The 21,605-nt window shown below is 43.6% G+C and overlaps 1 protein-coding gene and 1 non-coding gene across 10 annotated transcripts; both read right to left on the bottom strand.

Moving 5' to 3' along the window:
- Positions 1 to 7,505: 7,505 nt before the first annotated feature.
- On the bottom strand, positions 7,506 to 21,338 carry ZBED3 (zinc finger BED-type containing 3). Of its 9 annotated transcripts, none has more exons than XM_086698429.1 (5): positions 21,198 to 21,331; positions 14,602 to 16,140; positions 12,966 to 13,102; positions 12,224 to 12,354; positions 7,506 to 12,103 (listed from the first exon to the last, which is right to left on the bottom strand). In XM_086698429.1, exon 5 carries the CDS (start codon positions 12,084 to 12,086, stop codon positions 11,382 to 11,384), a length of 705 nt encoding a protein of 234 aa, XP_086554555.1. In that variant the 5' UTR covers positions 12,087 to 12,103; positions 12,224 to 12,354; positions 12,966 to 13,102; positions 14,602 to 16,140; positions 21,198 to 21,331; the 3' UTR covers positions 7,506 to 11,381. The 9 variants fall into 9 exon arrangements, with proteins under 9 accessions (XP_086554555.1, XP_086554513.1, XP_086554536.1 ...); XM_086698387.1 differs by lacking the exon at positions 12,224 to 12,354 and having other exon boundaries at positions 14,602 to 15,464; positions 15,993 to 16,140; positions 21,198 to 21,321; XM_086698410.1 differs by lacking the exon at positions 12,224 to 12,354 and adding an exon at positions 18,141 to 18,278 and having other exon boundaries at positions 14,602 to 14,674; positions 21,198 to 21,319.
- LOC112861905 (small nucleolar RNA SNORA47) lies at positions 14,802 to 14,939 on the bottom strand. Its single transcript, XR_003223777.1, has one exon. It is a non-coding gene; the product is annotated as a small nucleolar RNA SNORA47 (small nucleolar RNA).
- Positions 21,339 to 21,605: the final 267 nt, after the last annotated feature.

Genomic DNA, 21,605 nt, shown 5'->3' with positions numbered 1-21,605 from the left:
TCCATTTATTGAGCTGTGCAGACCCGTGAAGGCAGGGACCTTTTTGGTCTTATTCTCTGCTCTGTCTTCAGTACTTATCACAGCATTGGATGTTTAGGAGGTGTTCAGTGAGCATTTGTGGTAGGATGAATGGAACACACATTTGTGCTATGTCAAATACTGTGCTAAGCACTTAATGTATATTATCTTCTTAATTCCTGCCACTATTTTATGAGTTAGAAAACAGATTTGGAGACTTTTTTTTATTTTCTATGTTTTATTTATTTAAAAAAAATTTTTTTGATATTTATCTGTTCTTAGCATGAGCAGGGGAGGGGCAGAGAGAGAGGAAGACATAGAATCGAAAGCAGGCTCCAGGCTCCGAGCTGTCAGCACAGAACCTGATGGAGGGCTTGAACCCACAGACTGCGAAATTATGACCTCAGCCAAAGTCGGACACCTAACTGACTGAGCCACCCAGGTACCTTCCAAAAAGTCTGTGTGGCAGAGTGGTAGAACTTGGGTTTAAATCTTTATTCTTTTCATCCCAGTGGACTATTAAGAGCACCGGCTTATGAGTCTGACTGACCTGGATTCACATTACAGCTCAACCACTCCTGAGCTGAGTGATGTTTAAAAGTTTATTTAAGCCTGTATACTTTAATTAGTCTTCATGGAGTTACTGAGAGGTTGAGATAAGGCCTATGTCGTATTGAATAGTGCCCGGTACATAATAAGTCCTCAAATATTAGCAATTTTTTGTGTTGTTATGCCCTGCTACCCCTAGCAAGGGTACAGTTTTAGGAGTAGCATTCTGGAGTGGGTATGGTGGTTATTGAAGTGAGAGCAGTGGGGCAAATAAGTGGATGGGTCATCTTCACTCCTTGAGGTGATGATGGATAGGTGTGGATAAGAAGGCTGACTCACGAGCTGGAATTCTTTCTTTCTTTTTTTAATTATTTAATGTATTTCTTAATTTACATCCAAGTTAGCATATAGTGCAACAGTGATTTCAGGAGTAGATTCCTTAATGCCCCTTAACCCATTTAAACCATCCCCCCTCCCACAACCCCTCCAGTAACCCTCTGTTTGTTCTCCATATTTAAGAGTCTCCTATGTTTTGTCCCCCTCCCTGTTGTTATATTATTTTTGCTTCTCTTCCTTATGTTCATCTGTTTTGTCTCTTAAAGTCCTCCTATGAGTGAAGTCATATGATACTTGTCTCTCTCTAATTTCACTTAGCGTAATACCCTCCAGTTCCATCCACGTAGTTGCATATGGCAAGATTTCATTCTTTTTGATTGCCAAGTAATACTCCAGTGTATATATATATACCACATCTTTATCCATTCATCCATCGATAGACATTTGGGCTCTTTCCATACTTTGGCTATTGTTGATAGTGCTGCTATAAACATTGGTGTGCATATCTCCCTTCGAAATAGGACACCTGTATCCCTTGGATAAATACCTTTAGTTCAACTGCTAGGTCGTAGAGTAGTTCTATTTTTCATTTTTTTGAGGACCCTCCATACTGTTTTCCAGAGTGGCTGCACCAGTTTGCATTCCCACCAACAATGCAAAAGAGATCCTCTTTCTCCGCATCCTCGCCAACATCTGTTGTTGCCTGAGTTGTTAATGTTAGCTGTTCTGACAGGTGTAAGGTGGTATCTCATTGTGGTTTTGATTTGTATTTTCCTGATGATGAGTGGTGTGGAGCATTTTTTCATGTGTTGGTTGGCCATCTGGATGTCTTCTTTGGAGAAGTGTCTATTCATGTCTTTTGCCCATTTCTTCACTGGATGATTTGTTTTCTGGGTGTTGAGTTTGGTAAGTTCTTCGTAGATTTTGAATACTAACCCTTTATCTGATACATCGTTCGCAAATATCTTCTCCCATTCCGTCGGTTGCCTTTTAGTTTTGCTGATTGTTTCCTTTGCTGTGCAGGGCTTTTTATTTTGATGAGGTCCCGGTAGTTCATTTTTGCTTTTGTTTTCCCTTGCCTCTAGAGACGTGTTGAGTAAGATGTTGCTGCAGCCAAGATCAAAGAGGTTTTTGCCTGCTCTCTCCTCTAGGATTTTGATGGCTTCCTGTCTTATATTTAGGTCTTTCATCTATTTTGAGTTTATTTTTGTGTATGGTGTAAGAAAGTGGTCCAGGCTCATTTTTCTGCATGTCGCTGTCCAGTTTTCCCAGCACCACTTGCTGAAGAGACTGTCTTTATCCCATTGGATATTCTTTCCTGCTTTGTGAAAGATTAGTTGGCCATACATTTATGAGTCCATTTCTGGGTTCTCTATTCTGTTCTATTGATCTAAGTGTCTGTTTTTGTGCCAGTACCATACTGTCTTGATTACAGGAGCTGGATTTCTTTTCTCTTTTTTAAATTTTTTTAAACATTTATTATTGAGAGACAGAGACAGAGCATGAGCATGGGAGGGGCAGAGAGAGGGGGAGACACAGAATCCGAAGCAGGCTCCAGGCTCCAATCTGTCAGCACAGAGCCCGACGCGGGGCTCAGGCTCACAAACTGTGAAATTATGAGCTGAGCAAAAGTTGGACGCTTTCCCGACTGAGCCACCCAGGCGCCCCCAGGAGCTGGATTTCTTAACGAGTACTGCAGAATGATCAGGAAACTAGTAGATGATAGAGAGTGAGAAAGGGTAGAAGGTATTGTATGTGACCGTTTGAGGTCATCCTCCAAGAAGGGGTGGATTCTGCATGACTTTGGGAATGAAGCTTCTGGAGAAGGTGACAGGGACATTTAGCAGGCCCACCCTGGTGTTCATTACACTCTAGAAGCAGGAGAACTATAGGGAGAACTGAAAGAGGAACTAGATTTCAGACAGTAAAATCTTTTTTTTTTTTTTAATTTTTTAACGTTTATTTATTTTTTGAGACAGAGAGAGACAGAGCATGAACGGGGGAGGGGCAGAGAGAGAGGGAGACACAGAATCGGAAGCAGGCTCCAGGCTCTGAGCCATCAGCCCAGAGCCTGACGCGGGGCTCGAACTCACGGACAGCGAGATCGTGACCTGAGCTGAAGTCAGACGCTTAACCGACTGAGCCACCCAGGTGCCCCCAGACAGTAAAATCTTTCAACAGCACGCATTCATTCAGCAGATAACCTTGGGGCACTTAATACAGGCCAGGCACTATTCTAGGCACTCGGGATACAGTAGTAAATGGGACAAGACTGTCATCTTGGAGCTTATTTTTAGATGGTATTTGTAGAATGTAAAGGCCAACTGGTCACATGAAGCCCTTGATAGTTCCTGAGTGTTAAACAAAACAGTTTCTGTTCATTTCAGAGTTTTTGCAAAAGTTCTTGGGGTGGGAGGGGAGCAATTTGTATTTTTCAAATGTTTTCAGATCTGTCTCTAAACAGGACCTTTTTAGGGGAATCTTATCATCTCTGCCTTCAAAAAATTTGTATTCATGTTTTTGAGGGTTTTGGATATATAGACAACAGTAAAACCTTACTGAGGCTGCAGCCCTTCATTCAATTATGTATCTCCTCTGGTTACCTGAGAGTGATAGTGACTCTGCCTACTCAGACATTGGGTATTGTGGCTCTTAGTCTGAACGATAGATCATTGAAGTACCAAAAAAACAAAACAAAATTAAACAAAACCATGAATCAGGTCATTGGAAATTGGAGTTGATGAAGAACATGTAAATCAGAAAGTCCCTGGAAGATGAGAAGCAGACACCCTGGGGAGGAGGTTAATGTGAATGGAGGCATACATTGTCTTCTGCCTGCTACCTTTTTTCATCTGCGTTAAGATGCCATGGTATTTCATTGTCCAGAAAGCAAAAGACAGGGAGAAGTTGGTAGAGTATTATTAAATGTATTCAAGCTAGTGACAGTGTGTTACTTAGCTTCCAATTACTAGTAGACTTCAGAGGCCAGGAAGGTTTCCAACTCATTCATCTGATCATTACTTATCTTGACCAAAGGCCCAGGAGAATATATACCGAAATAATAAAGCTTTCATTAGCACTTAATGCTTTTCCTTAAAGCCTTTATTTTAATACTATGAAATCAGATTTCAGAGAATGTCATAATTAAGATTTTCATGAAAGGAAGCATTTAATACTTTTTAAATATGTAATGACTCCCAGTGCTATCTGAATTAATTCACATCATAAACCCACTAAAGTGAGCTTTAATGTCTACTATGGCCAAGCTACCTTTATTTAACCTTAATATATAACACTATCAAGACCAATTTATGAACCACACAAAAATAATGATTGCTTTATTATAATCACACTTTATTAGCCTGAAATGTTAATCTGGTTAGCCATCTACCGTATTTATCAGGCTGGGTTCTGAATGACTGGCAGCTTTTTTCAAAAATCAAAATTTTCCTGGAAAGGTGAGTATTTGCCAACTTAATGATGTTTTAAAGAATGTGTCAGAGACTCTGAGAGCAACTCTAAAAGAGGAGTTCCAGAGACGTTTTAAGCATGGAAACATTTTTGGAATAACTGTTTAGTCTTTCCTTTTTTTTTTAATCTGATTTTTTTTTTCATATTTTAAATGAAATTTTGAAAGAGAGACAGAGGGAGAGAATCCCAAGCAGGCTCCACACCATCAGCACAGAACCTATTGCAGGGATCGAACCTGCAAACTGTGAGATCATGACCTGAGCCAAAACTGAGTCAGATGCTTAACCGACTGAAGCCACACCCAGGTGCTCCAAAACTATTTAGTCTTTCAAAGTGACTACTTTGAAGGGAAAAGCACTTAGGTGGATAGATTTTGATATATTCACTTATAAGACTGTCAGACTACTTTATAGTCACAAGTCATACAGAATTTTGACTGGATTAGCTCATTTGCGATAACAGGTATGGAACTTATGTCTTGATAGAAAAGGAGTTCTGTCGTGAAGGAAAATGACTTGGCCAACTTTTGTGGCCTGTGAGCAGCTGCTCTCAGGAATCATCTGAGGGAACCTGCTCTTTCTGAGATCCTTTGGATTGGTTTTGCACTCCCATTCATGTAAGTAAGAGAGAAAGAAGGCATAGTTACTGAGTTTAAACTCTGTGTCAGAATTTGCCTGAATAACATCTTACATAGTCATTATAATAACTCTGTAAGGTATGTATTATCTCCATTCTACTGATGAGGAAGCTGGGTTTCAGAGAGGTTAAGGTGGTTGCCAAAGTGACACCTAACATACCCTGGTTGGGAACTGAGATTTTTAAAAAGTATTTCAATATTTTTCTCCATTGTAATATTTGAGTTCTCTTTCTCTTTTTTTTTTTTTTTTTTTTTTTTTGAAGCTTAAATTTTAATTCATATCTGACTCCAAAGGCTTGATCTGCTCTTCACATATCACCACCTGGCCTTCCTAGTCAGCCAGATCCTAATTAGTGCTCAGATATTTAAATATTTAGTTCTCGACATTATGGAGGCCCCTGATTAACCCCCAAGGCAAGGCATCCTTCACACCCACCTTTCAGGTATCTGTCTCAGAAAAGTTTGTGAGTACTCCCTGCACCTGCATGAGGCAGATTTACAAGGCGGGGAAAGTTAGGACCCCCACTAAAGTATTGATTTCTGGAGAATAGGGGCCCCCCTTCAAGCTCTGCCTTTCTCATGTACCCTCAAACCTGAGCCAGGCAGGATAATGCTGTGGTAGGCAGATAATAGACCCCCACCCTTGCCCCCCAGCAAATGTTTATGTCCTAATCCCTGGAAACTATCAATATGTTACCTGGCAGGGAAGAATTAAAGTTGTAGAAAGAATTAGGTTGTTAACCAACAGTAAGATAAGGAGAGAGTCCAGTAAATATGGAAGAGGGTAATAGAGTGATGCAATCTGAGAAAGATTGGCCCTTGCTGACCTTGAAGGTAGAAGGGGCCAGAAGCTGGAAAAGGTGGCATTCCCACCCAAGGCCTCTAGAAAGGAACACAGCCCTGCTGACATTGAGTTCCATCTCAGACTTCTGACTGCAATTGTAATAAACTTGAGTTGTTTTTAGCCACTACGTTTGTGGTAATTTGTTACAGCTGCAGTAAGAAATTAACGCAAAGGCCAACCTCACTTCCTTAAGGCCTGGCTTACCATCAGCCCAAGAGCTTGTGGGTGGAGAGGAGCCAGCATCAACCCAAGTGTCCGTAGGTGCTCTGGCCAGGATAGCACTGGTGAAGGGGTGGAGCAGAAGGGAGGCCTGGAAGGAGGTGCAGCTCTAGCCCCAGGTATGGCCGGGATCCGTGGATTGAGCTCCAACCTCCAAACTATGGTGTGAGCCCACACCCTTCAACAAGGTGAAGTGACCAGGTGAAAGACCACGTCACCTTGTTGGAGTATGTGATCTCGTTTGTAAAATATGGGCAGCTAAACCTGCCCTACCTGCAGGGTGTCATGAGGACAAAAAGAGTGGGTACAAGAGAGTGCACTCATTACTGCTGTACACATTGTCAGTTCTAGGGAGTGAGTGATAGAGTTCGTACCTCAGTACAATGGAAGAAGTTGGACCCACTAGTATTATTTTTTTACTAATAGGCATGTCACTTTCAACATTTATTTCTAAATTTGCAATTAACAAGAAAATCCAGTTAAATAGAACAACTCATTGACTCAAAGGACAATTGATGTTTGACTATTTCATGGGATGATACCATGTTAGCAGCCAAAGAGGACTTGAATGATGACCTCATCCATTTTTCAGACAAAGAAACAGATTCAGGTTGTGGAAAAGTAAGAAGTTCAAACATTTAGATATATAGTTCCCTGATGAGTGGCAGCAAAACCAAAGCCCAGTCTTTATGAATTCCTTCCAAGACATTAAAGACATGGAGTCATTTAAAAGAGAAACTCAGCTCAAACCAAGCCAAGCTTTCTCCCCTTCTGCAGCTCCCAGAATGATAGCTTAGGTGTGTAAAGGGCCCTAGCTGTTTCAGCCTTGGCTGTTAGTACTCTGTTTTGCCTCCCCCTCCTCCCTGACAGATTTTAACTGAAAGAAGTGACTGATCACTTTACGTCATGGCAGGCCTTCAGGAGTTGGGTTCAGGGCATTGTGCACCCCCATTCCAGCCACCCACCTCGCCACTGTGTGCATTGCTTTCAAAGGCAGCACCTGGATAACGCTCTTAGTAAGCCCAGGCACATAAGTCAGGGAAGCCCGGCCAATATAGGCGAGGTGTGTCCCTATCACCCATTGCCAGTGATAACTCTGTGAGCCGACTGTGTCACACACAGGCAGAGAGGCCAATGCAGGCTTATGAGTCCTGACAGCCCTCATGCTTTGCTGGACAAGCCAGCGTAAGTCCTCAAGGCCAAAGAGGCACAGTATCTATTGAGGTTGGAGTCAGGTGAACCACCATAGCGGCAGTCTTCTGATTGAGAGCAAGCCACCCTGGGGCTTCTTTTTCCCCCCTCTGTCAAATGATAGACCGGACAAGGGCTACGTTTCTTTCTAGGCTTTTCTAGAAGTGGGGATTACATCAGTCCTTGTATTGGAGGTTTTGTTTATTTTAACTAAGGAAGTGGAAAGCTGATGGTCAGGAGTTCTCATTTGAGAAATGTGAATTATTTTATTTTTGATTATAAAAGTAATTCGTGCTTGGTATAAAAAAAGTACAACAAGGCAGAAGTATATAAAAGAGAAAGTAAAATCTCTCCCACAACCAGCACTAAGTTATCAGGCCCCTGATATTGTTCCCCCGTCCCCTAAACAGAGGCTACTGGTGCTCCCATTAGTCATCTTTCTTGAGGAGGCAGTTAAAATTCTGAAACTCAGTCTTTGCTGGTATTAACGGTTCTAACAGTTGGTGGACTAGAAGAGTAACATTGGTAGGAGCTTTTTTTCCCTTCTAAAAATTCAAATTCCTATAGTATAGCCCAACTTTCAAATCCACGTGAAGAAGTTACATTTCAATACTTAATAGAAATAACATACTATTATTAGAATAATGTAAAAATTATGGAATACAAAAGAATAAAATACATTAAAAAGTTAACAGAAGTTTTACTGAGATGACAAGACTTTGGGGGATTGTTTTGTTTTTTTTTAATTTTTTTTAATGTTTATTTTTGAAGGAGAGAGAGACGGCGTGAGCTGGGAAGGGGCAGAGAGAGAGGGAGACACAGAATCTGAAGCGGGCTCCAGGCTCTGAGCTGTCAGCACAGAGCCTGATGAGGGGCTCAAACCCACGGACTGTGAGATCATGACCTGAGCTGGAGTCAGAGGCTTAACTGACTGAGCCACCCAGGATCCCTGGGGGATTGTTTTCTGATTTCTTCCTAGATTGGGGCATTGCATTTGCATTGGTTGTGTAATGAAAAAAAAAAATGTTTTAAGAAAAACATTCCTGATAATGACGTACTAGTACAATTGATTGGATTCAAACCAAACAGCCCAATAATGGACACTTACATACAAAATGCCATGAACCCAGAGAAGTAAAGAATCGTCTCTAAATTAGAAATCAAGGAAAGCTACATGCAGGCAAATTTGAGCATGGTCTTTGAAATGGGTGGGATTTTTCATACTCAGAGTTTGAGGGGGCATTTTAAGTGGAGGGAAGGCCATAAGGACAGGACACGTCAGGAAGAACAAAGAGTCTAGTTTGGCTGGAGCATACAGTACATGTAGGGGAAGGGACAGATAAGACTGGCACCAGGGTGGGGGCACTTGAATGTCAGGCCACAAAGTTGAAGCTTAACGATGGGTGATGGGGGTGGGGGCTTTGAGCAGGAATTGTGATATAATCAATGTTGGCTTAGAACAGTTCCTTTGGCCAAGCTGAGTGTTCGGAAGGGGGCAACTGGGGAAGACGAGGATGGGAAGATGAACCCCAGATGAATGCTAAGTGAGGCTTGAGCTTAGCAGGTGGCATCAGAAGGAAGACAGGTGTGACACTTTATAGAAATAGCCTCAGTACATTAGGAGCCTAGGATTGAGTGAGATGAATTCAAACCTTTCTTCTTTTAGAGAGAGTGAGAGTGTGAGTGGGGGAGAGGGACAGAGGGGGAAAGAGAATTTTAAGCAGGCTCCATGCTCAGCAGAGCCCAACACAGATTCCACGGCCCTGGGATTGTGACCTGAGCCAAAATCAAGAGTAGGATGCTCAACCAACTGAGCCACCCAGGTGTCCCTCAGTGAGATGAATTCAAATCCCACTCTCCCTCATCATTACTTAGTTCCCTGAGCTTGTCTCTTCCTCTACAAAATGGGCATAAGAATAATTAGGTCATGGGGTTGCTGCCCATGCACTTATTCTAAAGCATTTGGCACAGCTCTGGCACATGGTGCCAGTATACCTGGAATTAGGGAGGAAACTGGTGTTCACACAGTGACTAGCAAGGGAGATAGTGCAGCAGCTAGGAACAGGGCATCTGGAGGTATAGACTGGATTTGGATCTCAAAGCTACTATTTACAACCTACTTAGCCCCTATCTCCGTTTCATTAGCTGTAAGTGGGCACAGTATTACCTCCTCAAGGAGCTGCTGTGAGAATAGAGTCGGATGGTACATGTACAGTGTGCAGTATATACCTAATACTTTCTCAGAGCCCCATAAATGTTATAATCGGGTGAGGGGTGGGGATGTGGAACTGAAGAGATTTGCCCTTTCCATCTGCAGTGGCACGCTATACAGAGGTAGAGACACACAGCAGGGATTGGACATGAAGCCAGAACTTGGGAAGAAAACGTGAGGCTGGAGGCAGTCAGGAGTCACTGGCACAGAGGCAGATGAGCCAAGAATGAGCGCATAAATTGGCTTAAGGAAACAATCAGACAAACCCAGAATAAAGGGCATTCTAGAAGCCAGAGGGCTGGGACTCTCAAAAAGTGTCACGGAGGGGCGCCTGGGTGGCTCAGTCGGTTAAGCAGCCGACTTCGGCTCAGGTCATGATCTCGCGGTCCGTGAGTTCGAGCCCCGCGTTGGGCTCTGTGCTGACAGCTCAGAGCCTGGAGCCTGTTTCCGATTCTGTGTCTCCCTCTCTCTGACCCTCCCCCGTTCATGCTCTGTCTCAAAAATAAATGTTAAAAAAAAAAAAAGTGTCATGGAAAAAAAAGTAGTAAGGGAGCTATTCTAGACCAAAAGAGACTAAAGTTATCAAAAAGTAATGTATGAACCTTGATTGGACCCTGTTTTGTAAGAAAGATAAAAAGACATTTTTGAGACAATGGGGAATTTTGATTAAGGACTCTGTATTAGAGGCTATTAGGATATATAGACTGAAATACTTCAGGATGAAATGCCATGTATGTTTGGGATAGAGGGCAGAGAAAATAAGGCAATATGTTAAGTGTTCAGTCTAGGTGGAGGGTATATGTGGGTGTTCATTTTACTAGCAAGATGAAGGCTGAAAACAAATTATATTCAGCTTACGGGTCCAGTGTAGAATGGGAAGCTGACCTCCAGGAAAGGACTTAAGTATGGGGAGGAAATACAGGCAGCAAGGGTAACTGGACCCCTCTTGGGTAGTGTTAAGCTGGGGACAGTCAAGCTGGGCAAATCTTTCTTTTTAGTACAAGGGGAGACTTGTTGCTGAGGAACCAGAGTAGTCTGGGGAAGAGAGGGAATGAGTCAGAGGAAAGGAGAAACGGTAATGGAGCAAAGGTCCAGTAAAGGTGGAAGAGGAATGGAGGCAAACGGGAAGAAGTAAAGGTGACCTCAGATGGGAGAGATGTCTTCTCTTGTGGCCCAGAAGTGAGGACTGTTTTGTGGGGAACCAAGCTCCCTTCCTAAGGAGGGAGGAGCTCATGTTTTGCTAGTAAGGAAGCGTAAGGCACAAACGCACCACAGCTGCCACTGGGTCTTCAACGGAAAGGGAACAGCTGGGGTGCGCTCTCTTCAAGCTGGGGAGCAAACAGGGGTTCTCCCAGATTGCTCTGATGAGGCACTAGGATGACAGGGTAAAGAACAGTTGTGGAGGCTAAATGGCCCCCTTTTCAGAACCTCGTGCCTGGCAAAACCAACTTGCCAAAGATTTATTCATGAGGAAACGAATAAAACTCTCCTTGGATAAAACGCTCGATCCTCATTTCCGTGCTCCCTCCACCCTGGGTTGCCCTGGCGGGTGTCCAGCCACGTGGTGTGGCAGTCTTTAGTACGTATGGAAGTTACAGGACTCCGGGTAATATAGGACGAAGCTGTCCTTCCGAAAGGAGTTGCAGGAAAACCACCTCCTTGCACCGAAGCCCAACAGCAAAGGAGGCCCCTGGAGCTGGTGCTCCCAGGCATCCCGGGGCGTGGCGGGGCACAGAGCGTTAAGTGATTTTTGGTTCTACTCTGGTTTCCTAAGTGCTTCTCAAGGGTCCACGTTTGGAGATCTTGGTGGGCCTGAGATTCAGCTCCCAGGTGAGGCTGATCCGTGGACCACTCTTGGAGTAGCGCTGGCACGGGAGGGGTTGGGAGTGGAAAGCGGCCCAGACCTACAGGACCTTGGTAATTATGTAGCCGTCCCTCTCCCCCAAGGGCTCTTCTTTGAGCGGAGTCTGCAGCGGAGCAGAGGCCAAGGCCAGGGCGCCTTCGCGGCGGCTCACTTCCCGCAGCCGCCCCTGCAGCGCCTCCCTCTCGGCCTGCAGCTCCCGCCGCGCCTGGGCCGCCGCGCGCTCCTCCTCCTGCAGGGCCCTGCGCCTCAGCTCCAGGGCGCGCTCGCCCTGCTCCACCGCCGCCTCGCGCCGCGCCAGCTCGCGCTCGCGCAGGCTGCAGCGCACGGCCAGCGCGCCCATCTGCTCCAGCAGGCGCGCCCAGTCGCCCTCGGCCGAGGGCCCGCGAGGAGGCGGCGGCGGCGGCGGCAGCGGGCCCGGGGCGGCGGCCGGAGAGCTGCGGGCGGAGCTCTTCTCCAGCTCCCGTCGATGCGCGCTCTTGAGGTGACTCCACAGCGCCGGGGTGCCCGAGTGGAAGCCCGGGCCACGGCTCACCTGCTCCCCGCACAGCCGGCAGGTGGCCCACTGGCCCGCCGCGTGGCCCGGGCGCGCGGGGGCCAGGTGAAAGTAGCCCCAGGCCTCGCAGTAGGGCGCCCCCAGGCGGCCGGGAGGGGCCGGGGCCAGGCCGGGACACGGGCCGCCCTGCGCCGTAGCGTCGTCTGGCGCGCCGCTGTCTTCCATGGGCGTCGTCGGCTCGTCACTCCTCATTCTCTCCGCGGCGGCGTCTGCGTTCGAGGGAGAAACAGGTAAGGGCAGCCGCCAGCCACACACACACACACACACACACACACACACACACACACACACGCTCACAACTGAGGAAACCCCTTCCGTTCGGGTAGTACCTGGGGTTCTTTTTCAGTGTTAACGGTTTATTCCTCAGAAAATGTTCAACGTGTCCAGGGCTTCTTCCCTGAACTAGGAACGCTCTTCAAAATCACGTGGGTCCGCAGCTAGCGGGTAGTTACACTAAAAACTGGGAAGCCAAGCTTCTTCAGTGGAAAAACCAGCTAAATAAGTGCTCTTGTATGTATGAGTTTTAACTTTTTATTTTTAATGCTTTTATTTATTTTTGAGAGAGAGCGTGAGCGGGACACGGGCTGAGAGAGGGAGAGACACAATCCGAAGCAGGCTCCAGGCTCGGAGCTGTCAGCACAGAGCCCCACATGGGCTCGAACTCATGAACTGTGAGATCATGACCTGAGCTGAGCTCACAGCCTTAACCGACTGAGCCACCCAGGCGCCCCTTTCCTTTTCTTCTTAAAAATGTACTGCCTTTTCAGAATAAGAGCAAGACTCCGTTTTGTTTTCTTAGTGTTAGGGAACAAACTGTAGAAACGAGCTGAAAAGAAAGCTTTGGGAATGAAAAATGTGTTTCTTACAGTTTAGGGGGGAAAGTGCCAGTTGAACAGCCTTTTAAAAACCTCTCAGTGAGAGAACTTTTTTCAAAATAAGTCTTTGTTTTGTGAATTTAAAAACAACGTGCTTATGAGGAAAATGGCAGCACAAAAAACCACTAAAACTTTAGTTTTAAAAATGTATGTCTTTAGGAAAACAAAAATACAAAGCAGTTTTCTAAATTGTTACCTTTAAATTAGGTATTAGGCCATGTCCTGTCGGCCTTGGGGGGGTCCCTGTCATCGCCTCATGGTTTCCAGCCAATGTAAGTTCTCAGGTGGACACACTGAGCAGGAATCCTGAGTTCTGAAGAACCATCAGCAGTGCTAGGAGTAAATTCAGAGGACAGGCAGTGAGTAAAAGAAATTCAGCAAACCGCCCCCTAAACACAGATACTAGAAATGCTGGCTAGCACCATGTTCGAGTGTTCATGTTTTTCTGACCCTGTCACAGGTGCTCCAGTTACAAAACAAAATTTGTTTTCTTTATTGCTCATCACAATGCAGTGTTCCCTTCTATATATTTAAAAGATAAAAGGCTTGATCACTACTTTTAATGAAGGAAGAAAATAAAGAAAAGTAAGAGCTACTTGCTCTGTCCAATGTGTATGTTGTTAAAAGGATCCAAACACAACCCAATGACTGTCGCTGCAAAGTCTTTTCCGTTAAAGACAATTTATCATAGCAATAACCTACCAACCAGGGGGAATAGAAAAGGTGAAGTTGATTCTTCAGAAAGTAGCTTCACAAAGGACCAAATGTGTGACTCTAAACAACTTTGTTCTGGAACTTTAAAAATAGTAAGAGAACACGTGGAAGACTTGGAGCTCTTTTGAGAATTTATTTCAGGGGGAATATCAAGGCCAAGATGCGCCGTGAGATAGCCAGTGCCCATTCATACTGTCAGGCTTTGAACCAGCAGCAGTGCAGATGATAAAGTTCCAGAATCTTTTTGGTTAAACGTTAACTGGGAATGATGGAAGGCAAAGTTGGAAAAATAAGTTGCTATAATAGCAGTAGTGTTTAGCGTAAGCTTTTATTTCAATTGCTAAGATTCTTGTTACAGATACATTACAGTTTTCCAAAGCTCACTTTTCCCCCACCAAGCAAGTCTAATCAGGCTCAGGCATGACCTTTAACATATCGCTCGTATTTTTAAAAAAAGAAGGAATTTACCAGAATCATCAAAAAAGACAAGTAAGTACCAGGCTTCTTCTAACAAAAGAAATAGCTATTTACATATCTTCTGATACATTAGGCATTGATTTGAATATGGTTACTCATGAAGGCCAATTATTATAAAACATCTTTAAAAATTAAAGGCTAGACTTCCTCCAAGAGATTTACTAAATCCCTCAAGTCCACAAAAAGGGAGTAATAGGATGAGGAGGGGAGTTACCACTTTCACGGATAATTTTCTTTACGCTTAGTAAACATTATGGTTATATAACATTATGGGTAGTCAACAGACCAGATTTTAGTATTAGACTTTTTGTTACCCAAATTTACCTAAAAAAATTTTTTTTAGAATTCCATTTCGTCTACATTGGAATCTTCTCTTTTCAGAGTTCCTTGTTTTATTGCTAAACATAAACAAAAGTGGAGAGAATAGTATTATGAATCCTTGTTTTTTTATAAATTAAAAGAGATTTAAAGGTATTCTAGAATATCAAGACTATTACTTTGAATTCTGATATGCTTTCTTGAGCTGGGGGTTGAAAACTATGCATAAGCTGTAGACTGTCTTACCTGTGCCACACTCTGAGAGTGATCATTACTGATATGCCCCTAAAAGTACCAGAGGTGAACAATTAGTCATGCTTTACCTCCCTGCAAGATGTCTCTGGGTTTCTTCAAAATCTGGGATGCCCAGAGGAGTGCCACATACATGAATGCCATCTGTTACAAGAGTGAAGGTGGAAAAAAAGAGTAAGAAGCACTGATTCTGATGTCTTAATCAGAATTAAGACTTAGTGGACTTAGACTTAGTGGACTGCCTCATCTGAGCCATGGACAAGCAGCACTACAAATGTCGGCCAGCACAGCGCTGCCCCTCCAAGGGCAGCAGAGGGACATCCTCAGCCTTGGCAGGCCTTCGCTCTCGGAGGTCTTAACCGGTGGAAGGCAGCACAGTACTGAACTGCCTCACCTTCTCAGTCCTCCGCATACGGCTACATTCTGGTTCAATACAGTCTTCTGTTCAGACTAAGTATCTAAACGGTGACCAGCAGTCTGTGGCCACAAGTCATAACAGCCTTCCTAGTTCTGCTAAACAACCCCTCAGCTTGTTTCGACTTTTCCTACAGTGCAGAGGGAGGGAAGCCTCCTAGCCAACCATCTTGGCTTGGAAGACAAGCCTTAGTTAGCATCTTCAGTCACAACCCTAATACACAAAGAGCTCTAACAAACTGTCAAGAAAAAGACAAATAACCCAATAAAAAATGGGCAAGAAATATGAATAGGCAAATGACCTAAGAACAAAATTAGATGGCCAAGAAATATGTGAAAAGATACACATCACTTCTATTCAGGGAAGTGCTATTAAAGTAACAATAAGGTCTCAGATCCGTCGCACTAACAAAAATGAAGAGGTCTGTCAGCCAAAGCTAGAAGGGAGGCAAAGAAAAGGATACGTTCATACGTTACTAGTGGAGATGTGAAGGCTTTTAGGAAAGCAATCTGGCAATTTCTGTTAATTAAAAATAAATATAATCAGGGATCCACTCCTGGGAATCTATTCTGTAGAACTAAAAGTACTAATACGTAAAGTAATGTATTAGGATATTTACTACAGTATTATCTGGGATGTCAAAAAACTGGAAACATGGGAACACCTGTCAGAGAATAGCTGGGTAAATAATGTGTTCACACCAGGGAATTTTGTACAGCCATTCAAAGCATGGATTGGAACTCTGCTAGATGATCTAGAGGGATTTCTGGAGGAATTCTACAGGGAGAAAAGTCAGATGAAGTATGTATAATATGTCATTATTATTAAATAATATATAGATCTGTGTAGGATATATTAAGATTTTATATGTATCTGAAGAAAAATAAGGAGATACACGGTTGGCTGAGGGACGGTTGAGGGTGTGGCAGCTAGTGTGAAAGAAGAAAGGGAAGCATCCAACACAAAAGAGGAAAAAGGTACTGAGAAAGCATGCACATCTGTGGACACATTTAGGTAGACTACATATATGGCAGGGTCTGTACATACGTAGAGAGCAAGATGGAGTCACTCATGTCAGGCAAGGATGTAATGAATCAAGAAAGCAGACAAGGGTGATGAGCTGAGAACAGATACTGCTAAAACTGTTAACAGCCTGGGGGCACCCAGAACTGATAACCAGCAAAACCAAGGGAGCCTGGAAGAAACGAGAACCAATAATCATTAGACCCAGAAGAAGTCTGAAAGGGCTAGACTGATGAAACTCGTTTAAAAAGGGAAGATTGTTGAGGCAAACTGCCAGATTCTCCAGATGCTGACCCTTCTATGTCCCACTGGTATCAGGCAACTGCCACTGAAGGCTCTGCTCGTTTGATCTCTGAAAGTGATGGAGATCCTCCACTGCTTGAACACAGTAAGCAGGAAGCGCTGAGTGGACCCATACTGGTCAAGGCCTCATCCCAGCTGTGTGTTCACGGACTGACTTCGCATTTCATTCATTAACTTATCCTTACTGTATCTTTCTTGTTTTGCGTGTCATGTACGACGCCAAGTTAAATGCGTAGTGAAAGGTCTTTGAGTTTGGAATTCTGAATCTGCTTTACAGTTATGTTAACCTTGCTTTATGCTTGAATAAAGCTGACATTGTGGAAAGACAGAACTTGTGTACATGCCTTCACAGAGTGCTCGTGACAGCATAAATACAAAATAATTTAATGAAACAATCCTTGGGTATGTGAGCTCAGGCTGGGCTAAGCAACCTTAACTATGGAGACTGGAGGATCAGTCCGATGGGGCATAGGGTGCTGCCATCTGGCCGTGGAAGGAACCCAGTGTGGAGGGTTGCTCGATATCAGGTGGTTTGCTGTGCCCTGCCTGAGCAGAAGGAGAGTCTCGATCCACACCTCACTCATCTCCCTAGCATAGGCAGACATTCATGGGACACTGTATTCAATGTAATGACTTGACTCTACTTTTCTTAGGCCCAGCTCACCAAGTCCCAATCTCCCCATCTGTCAAGGGAAATGATAAGATTATCTGCCTCTAAACTGGTGGCTGAAATCAAATAATGCAGATGATCTCACTATTGGACTCTCCAGTGCTATCTCATATAAATTCAAGACATGAGCAAAAAGAAGCTACCAGCATTTACTGTTCATACATGCCTACATTAAGATCTTAGTAGCTAAAGGCAGTGTTATTTCTCTCTTTGACATTCTATTATTCACTACAATAGGTAGTTTAAGTTGGAAGAATTCCCTTGAGGGTTTTTGAATATAAAAAACAATCACAGATCCACCTTCCCTCCCCAACCAAATTTATTTTCATTTCCTAAATTGACCTGCATGCAAATTAGGTTGCTCACCTCTCAGGTAGAAAATGATGGAGGAAAAAAAAATTGATGGGGAGGTCTGGTTTCCTGGAGCCCTTTGATATGCATTTCTTCCTTACCAAGTACCCAACAAAAACACACACCTATTAACTTATGGTTAGCTAATATGAAGAAAATGAAAAATAAGAACTCCCTAAATTTTTCCTTAGTTTTTTTTTTTAAGACAGAGGTGGTTTTTGGGGCGCCTGGGTGGCGCAGTCGGTTAAGCGTCCGACTTCAGCCAGGTCACGATCTCGCCGTCCGTGAGTTCGAGCCCCGCGTCAGGCTCTGGGCTGATGGCTCAGAGCCTGGAGCCTGTTTCCGATTCTGTGTCTCCCTCTCTCTGCCCTTCCCCCGTTCATGCTCTGTCTCTCTCTGTCCCAAAAATAATAAACGTTGAAAAAAAAAAATTTTAAAAAAAAGACAGAGGTGGTTTTTTTGTTTTGTTTTTATGTTTATTTTTGAGAGACAGAGAATATACACCTATGAGTGAGGGAGGCACAGAGAGAGAGGGTGACAGAATCCAAAGCAGGCTCCTCGCTGTTGGCACAAAGCCCAACATGGGCCCCGAACCCATGAATCAGGAGATCATGACCTGAGCGAAAGTAGGATGCTCAACAGACTGAACCACTTAGGTGCTCTTCTGCTTAAACAGTTTTTAAATTATAAGAAAGGTGCCAATGAATGTGATTATTTTGCTTACATCCATTCACTCCATCCATTCTCATTCAAATTGCTCATTGTGCACCTGCTCAGGGTCAGGCAAGGGCTTACTACCCAGGATGCCAAGAGAAGACCCACATAGTCCATCCCCTCCAGAAGCTTACCGTCTGGTGAGGAGAGATGCTTCCAGCAATAATTCTGATACAGGTGGTAAAGGTCAGAGCAGTGTTCACTCATGAGGGTGAATTCCATCACACGGTGTCCATGCTGGGGAAAGGGTAGGCCTTGGGGACCCTATACAACTGTTCATGCAGAGATTCCTGCTTCAGCATCTCTTCCCTTTCCACCTCCTTCAGGGCCCAAAAACACATTGCCACTAGTGCTAACTCTCACCAAGTTCTTTAGTCTTATAACTAGACCTCCAAGCTCATATTTTATTTTTTTAAGTTTATTTATTTATTTTGAGAGAAAGCAAGAGCATGAGTGGGAGAGGGGCAGAGAGAGGGAGACAGAATCCCAAGCAGGCTCCATGCTGTCAGCACAGAGCCTGACATGGGGCTCGATCTCACAAACCCTGAGATCATAATCTGGGCCAAAATCAAGAGTCAGACACTTAACCGACTGAGCCACCCAGGTGCCCTCCAGCTGATATTTTAAAATAAAATTTCTTCTTCTTTTTTTTTTTTTTTTTAACTAGGCTCCATGCCCAACATGGTGCTTGAACTCAAGACCCTGAGATCAAGAGTCGGGTGCTCTACCAATTGAGCCAGACAGGTGCTCCTAAAATAAAATTTCTTGATGCTAAATGAAAGTAGCTAGGGGCACCTGGGTGGCTCAGTTGGTTCAGCCTCTGACTCTTGGTTTTGGCTCAGGTCATGATCTCTTGGTTTGTGGGTTAGACCCCCACGCTGGGCTCTGTGCTGACAGCATGGTGCCTGCTTGGGATTCTCTCTCCCTCTCTATTTGCTCCTTCCCAGCTCATGTGCACATTCTCTCTCTAAATAAATAAGTAAACAAAAAAAAAAAAGTGGCTAGCAGGAGATGAACAGTACAAGTTTTTTAGTCCAGTTTCAGAGGGAAAAAAGCTGAAAGAAAAGCAGATTTTTGTTATTTCATGGAAGAGGAGAGAGTAGTAGTGTACCACCCTCTGCTCTCTCCCAAAGGGAGTTTCATTTGAGTATCCACTATCTGGAAGGTTAAAGTCTGTGGAAGATAATAAATTCACACGAATTACTTCAAACTGCATTTAAAGTTTTATCTGCAGTTCTCTAAAGTTCCAGTCTTCTAAAAACCTATCAGATTAAAATGTAGATTCTTCAGTATGACCCCCCTGAATACCAGTATAGAGAATAAGGGAGATCAAAACCCGGATGAGTAATTTGTGTAAATATGTGTGTATGTACATAAAAAACATGACTGGAACATTAAAAATCATCCTATAAAACAAACTAATTTTTTTATTTTACACTCCACCCTGAACATAGACAACATATTAGGCAGGCTAAAGGCCAAAGAACCAGGCAGTGTTCTCAAAAGGGAATAACAAATGAATTATAGCTGTATTTGTCCTTCCACACCCAAGCCCAATCACTTCAGATGGATTAATCTGGCAGGATTACAAACAAGTATGTGTAGGTTGAGCCTGGATTTTAGTAAGAAATTCACACTAATGCAAAATCCACATAGATTTGTGTGGAAACAATAAAAACATTTTCATTTACTTCATCCACCAGTAACTTTAATCAAAGCAGAACATAATAATTAAAACAAATAATTAGCCTTGACAATTGACCCAAATATCAAGGAAAACACAATTCATTCATCTGTTACTTGTCCATCTCTGTAGAAATATTAGTTTACTAATATTAATTAATGAATTAATCTGTTTATAAACAAATCGAGACAATTAGAAAAACTAGTCTGGAATCACCAGGCTGAAGACTTTGATGAAGTTAAAAACCAAGTAAAGTGTAGATACTTGGCTCAGGCAAGAAAGGGATAAGTGTGAAAATATTAGATAAAGGTTACACATGGACTTTAAAAAAATTTACTGGACCCACAACTAATTATATGGAGAGTCAGAGATGTTCTCTACATGTCTTAAGCCAAACTCTTAGATACCTCTACCATTAGCTAAAAGGCTCTGATGTATTCTCTATTAATGCATTTTTTTAAATGAAAATTTTCTACCCTGAAGTGGACCTTTAGTTCAGGCCTACATTACTTTAATACATATGTTCCTGAAAAGAAGGGTGTTGATCCATTTTGTCTTGTAAAATGCATACTTTGATATGAATTAGAAGAATTTAAAGCTGTCCTACTTTGAAGGCCTTTGTAACAAAGAATTTTTAATTGAGAATTTGCTTGTTTTGGCTCTTGGCCATTTTACACATTGTTGTATCCTTTTTATTGTCCTTTGCCTCAAGCTATTTTTGGCCAAAAAGGCTGTACAAATAATAGATTAATGCGAAGTGCATAAAATAATTACCCTAATTATGTTAATTTATTAAGCTCGCTCTACAACAGTTTCTCTTAAACACCGTATCCATGTAGTCTGGGCTAATTAGAAGTTCGGATGGTGGTTATTTTTTTCTTTCATGGAAGGAAAAATAATTTTGCTTGGTAAGCTTGGGGCATTTGGCTACTGTCAGTAGTTACAGCAAACTGTTCCTGTGTACTCAGAGAGGATCACAAAATTCTTTTGTTTGAGCATCATGGAAGTGGGGGCAGGGATTGTTTGAGCATTTGGCTCGCATTCCGTTTTCTCTTCTCCAAAATTTGAGACCTTAAGATAATCTCAGAGAAAGAGCACACCACAGGGCACCCAACCACTTGCACTGTTAAAAGTGTGACTGCAAAAAAGGCAATTTTACTAGAAAGGAGAGCAGATGATTTTCGATATTCCCAAATAACTTTTTTGAAGGGATACTGTGGAGGAGCAAAAATGAGGTGCTAAAAGAAGCTGATCGGTGCCTTTATTCAGAGTTTGGGGCCACACGCATCTTTTACACCGGGGACAACCTGACCACAGCGAAGGAAGGGCACGTCCGGCGGCCTCTGCACCAGCCAGCCTGTGATAATAGCGGACACTGGCGTTTGCGGGTCGAAGGCTCACCTGCGGCCCCGAGGCTTGTGGCTGGTCCCCTCCCCCCACCCCTGGCCTGCCGCGCCCTGACCCAGCCTCCGGGAGCGCCACAGCATGCGTGGTGGCGCACACTCACCCCATCACCCCCGAAGCGTGGCGGGAGCGGAAGGCGGGCTGGAAGTCTGGGATCGCCCGGTCGCCTCCAGGATCCTCGCAGACATTTTGTCCTGTGCGGAAACCACTGCGCGCGTCTCCCTTAAAGACACAGCGTTCAGTTCACGCTTCTGGGGGTAAAAGTGGGGGTGGGGTGGTAACGTGTGGCCTATAGGGGAAAGGACTGGGGAGTCACTCCTTAACTATCCAGGTCCACGAGTGACAGACTTGTGGTTGCCAGGGTTTAAAAATGATACAATTGTTTAGTGCTTTTAGAAAATGTAATTTTTATTTTATACTTTTACATTAACCTTCCAAGACCTGGATTCCTATCTTGAGTCTGAGTGCAGTTTGCATCTTTTCAGGTTCAAGGAGTCTGATGGTTCAAGTT

This window comes from Puma concolor, chromosome A1, assembly GCF_028749965.1.
Source record: "Puma concolor isolate L17-30 chromosome A1, mPumCon1.1.hap2, whole genome shotgun sequence".
NCBI lineage: Eukaryota > Metazoa > Chordata > Mammalia > Carnivora > Felidae > Puma > Puma concolor.
This window is presented reverse-complemented; position numbering and strand designations above follow the sequence as displayed.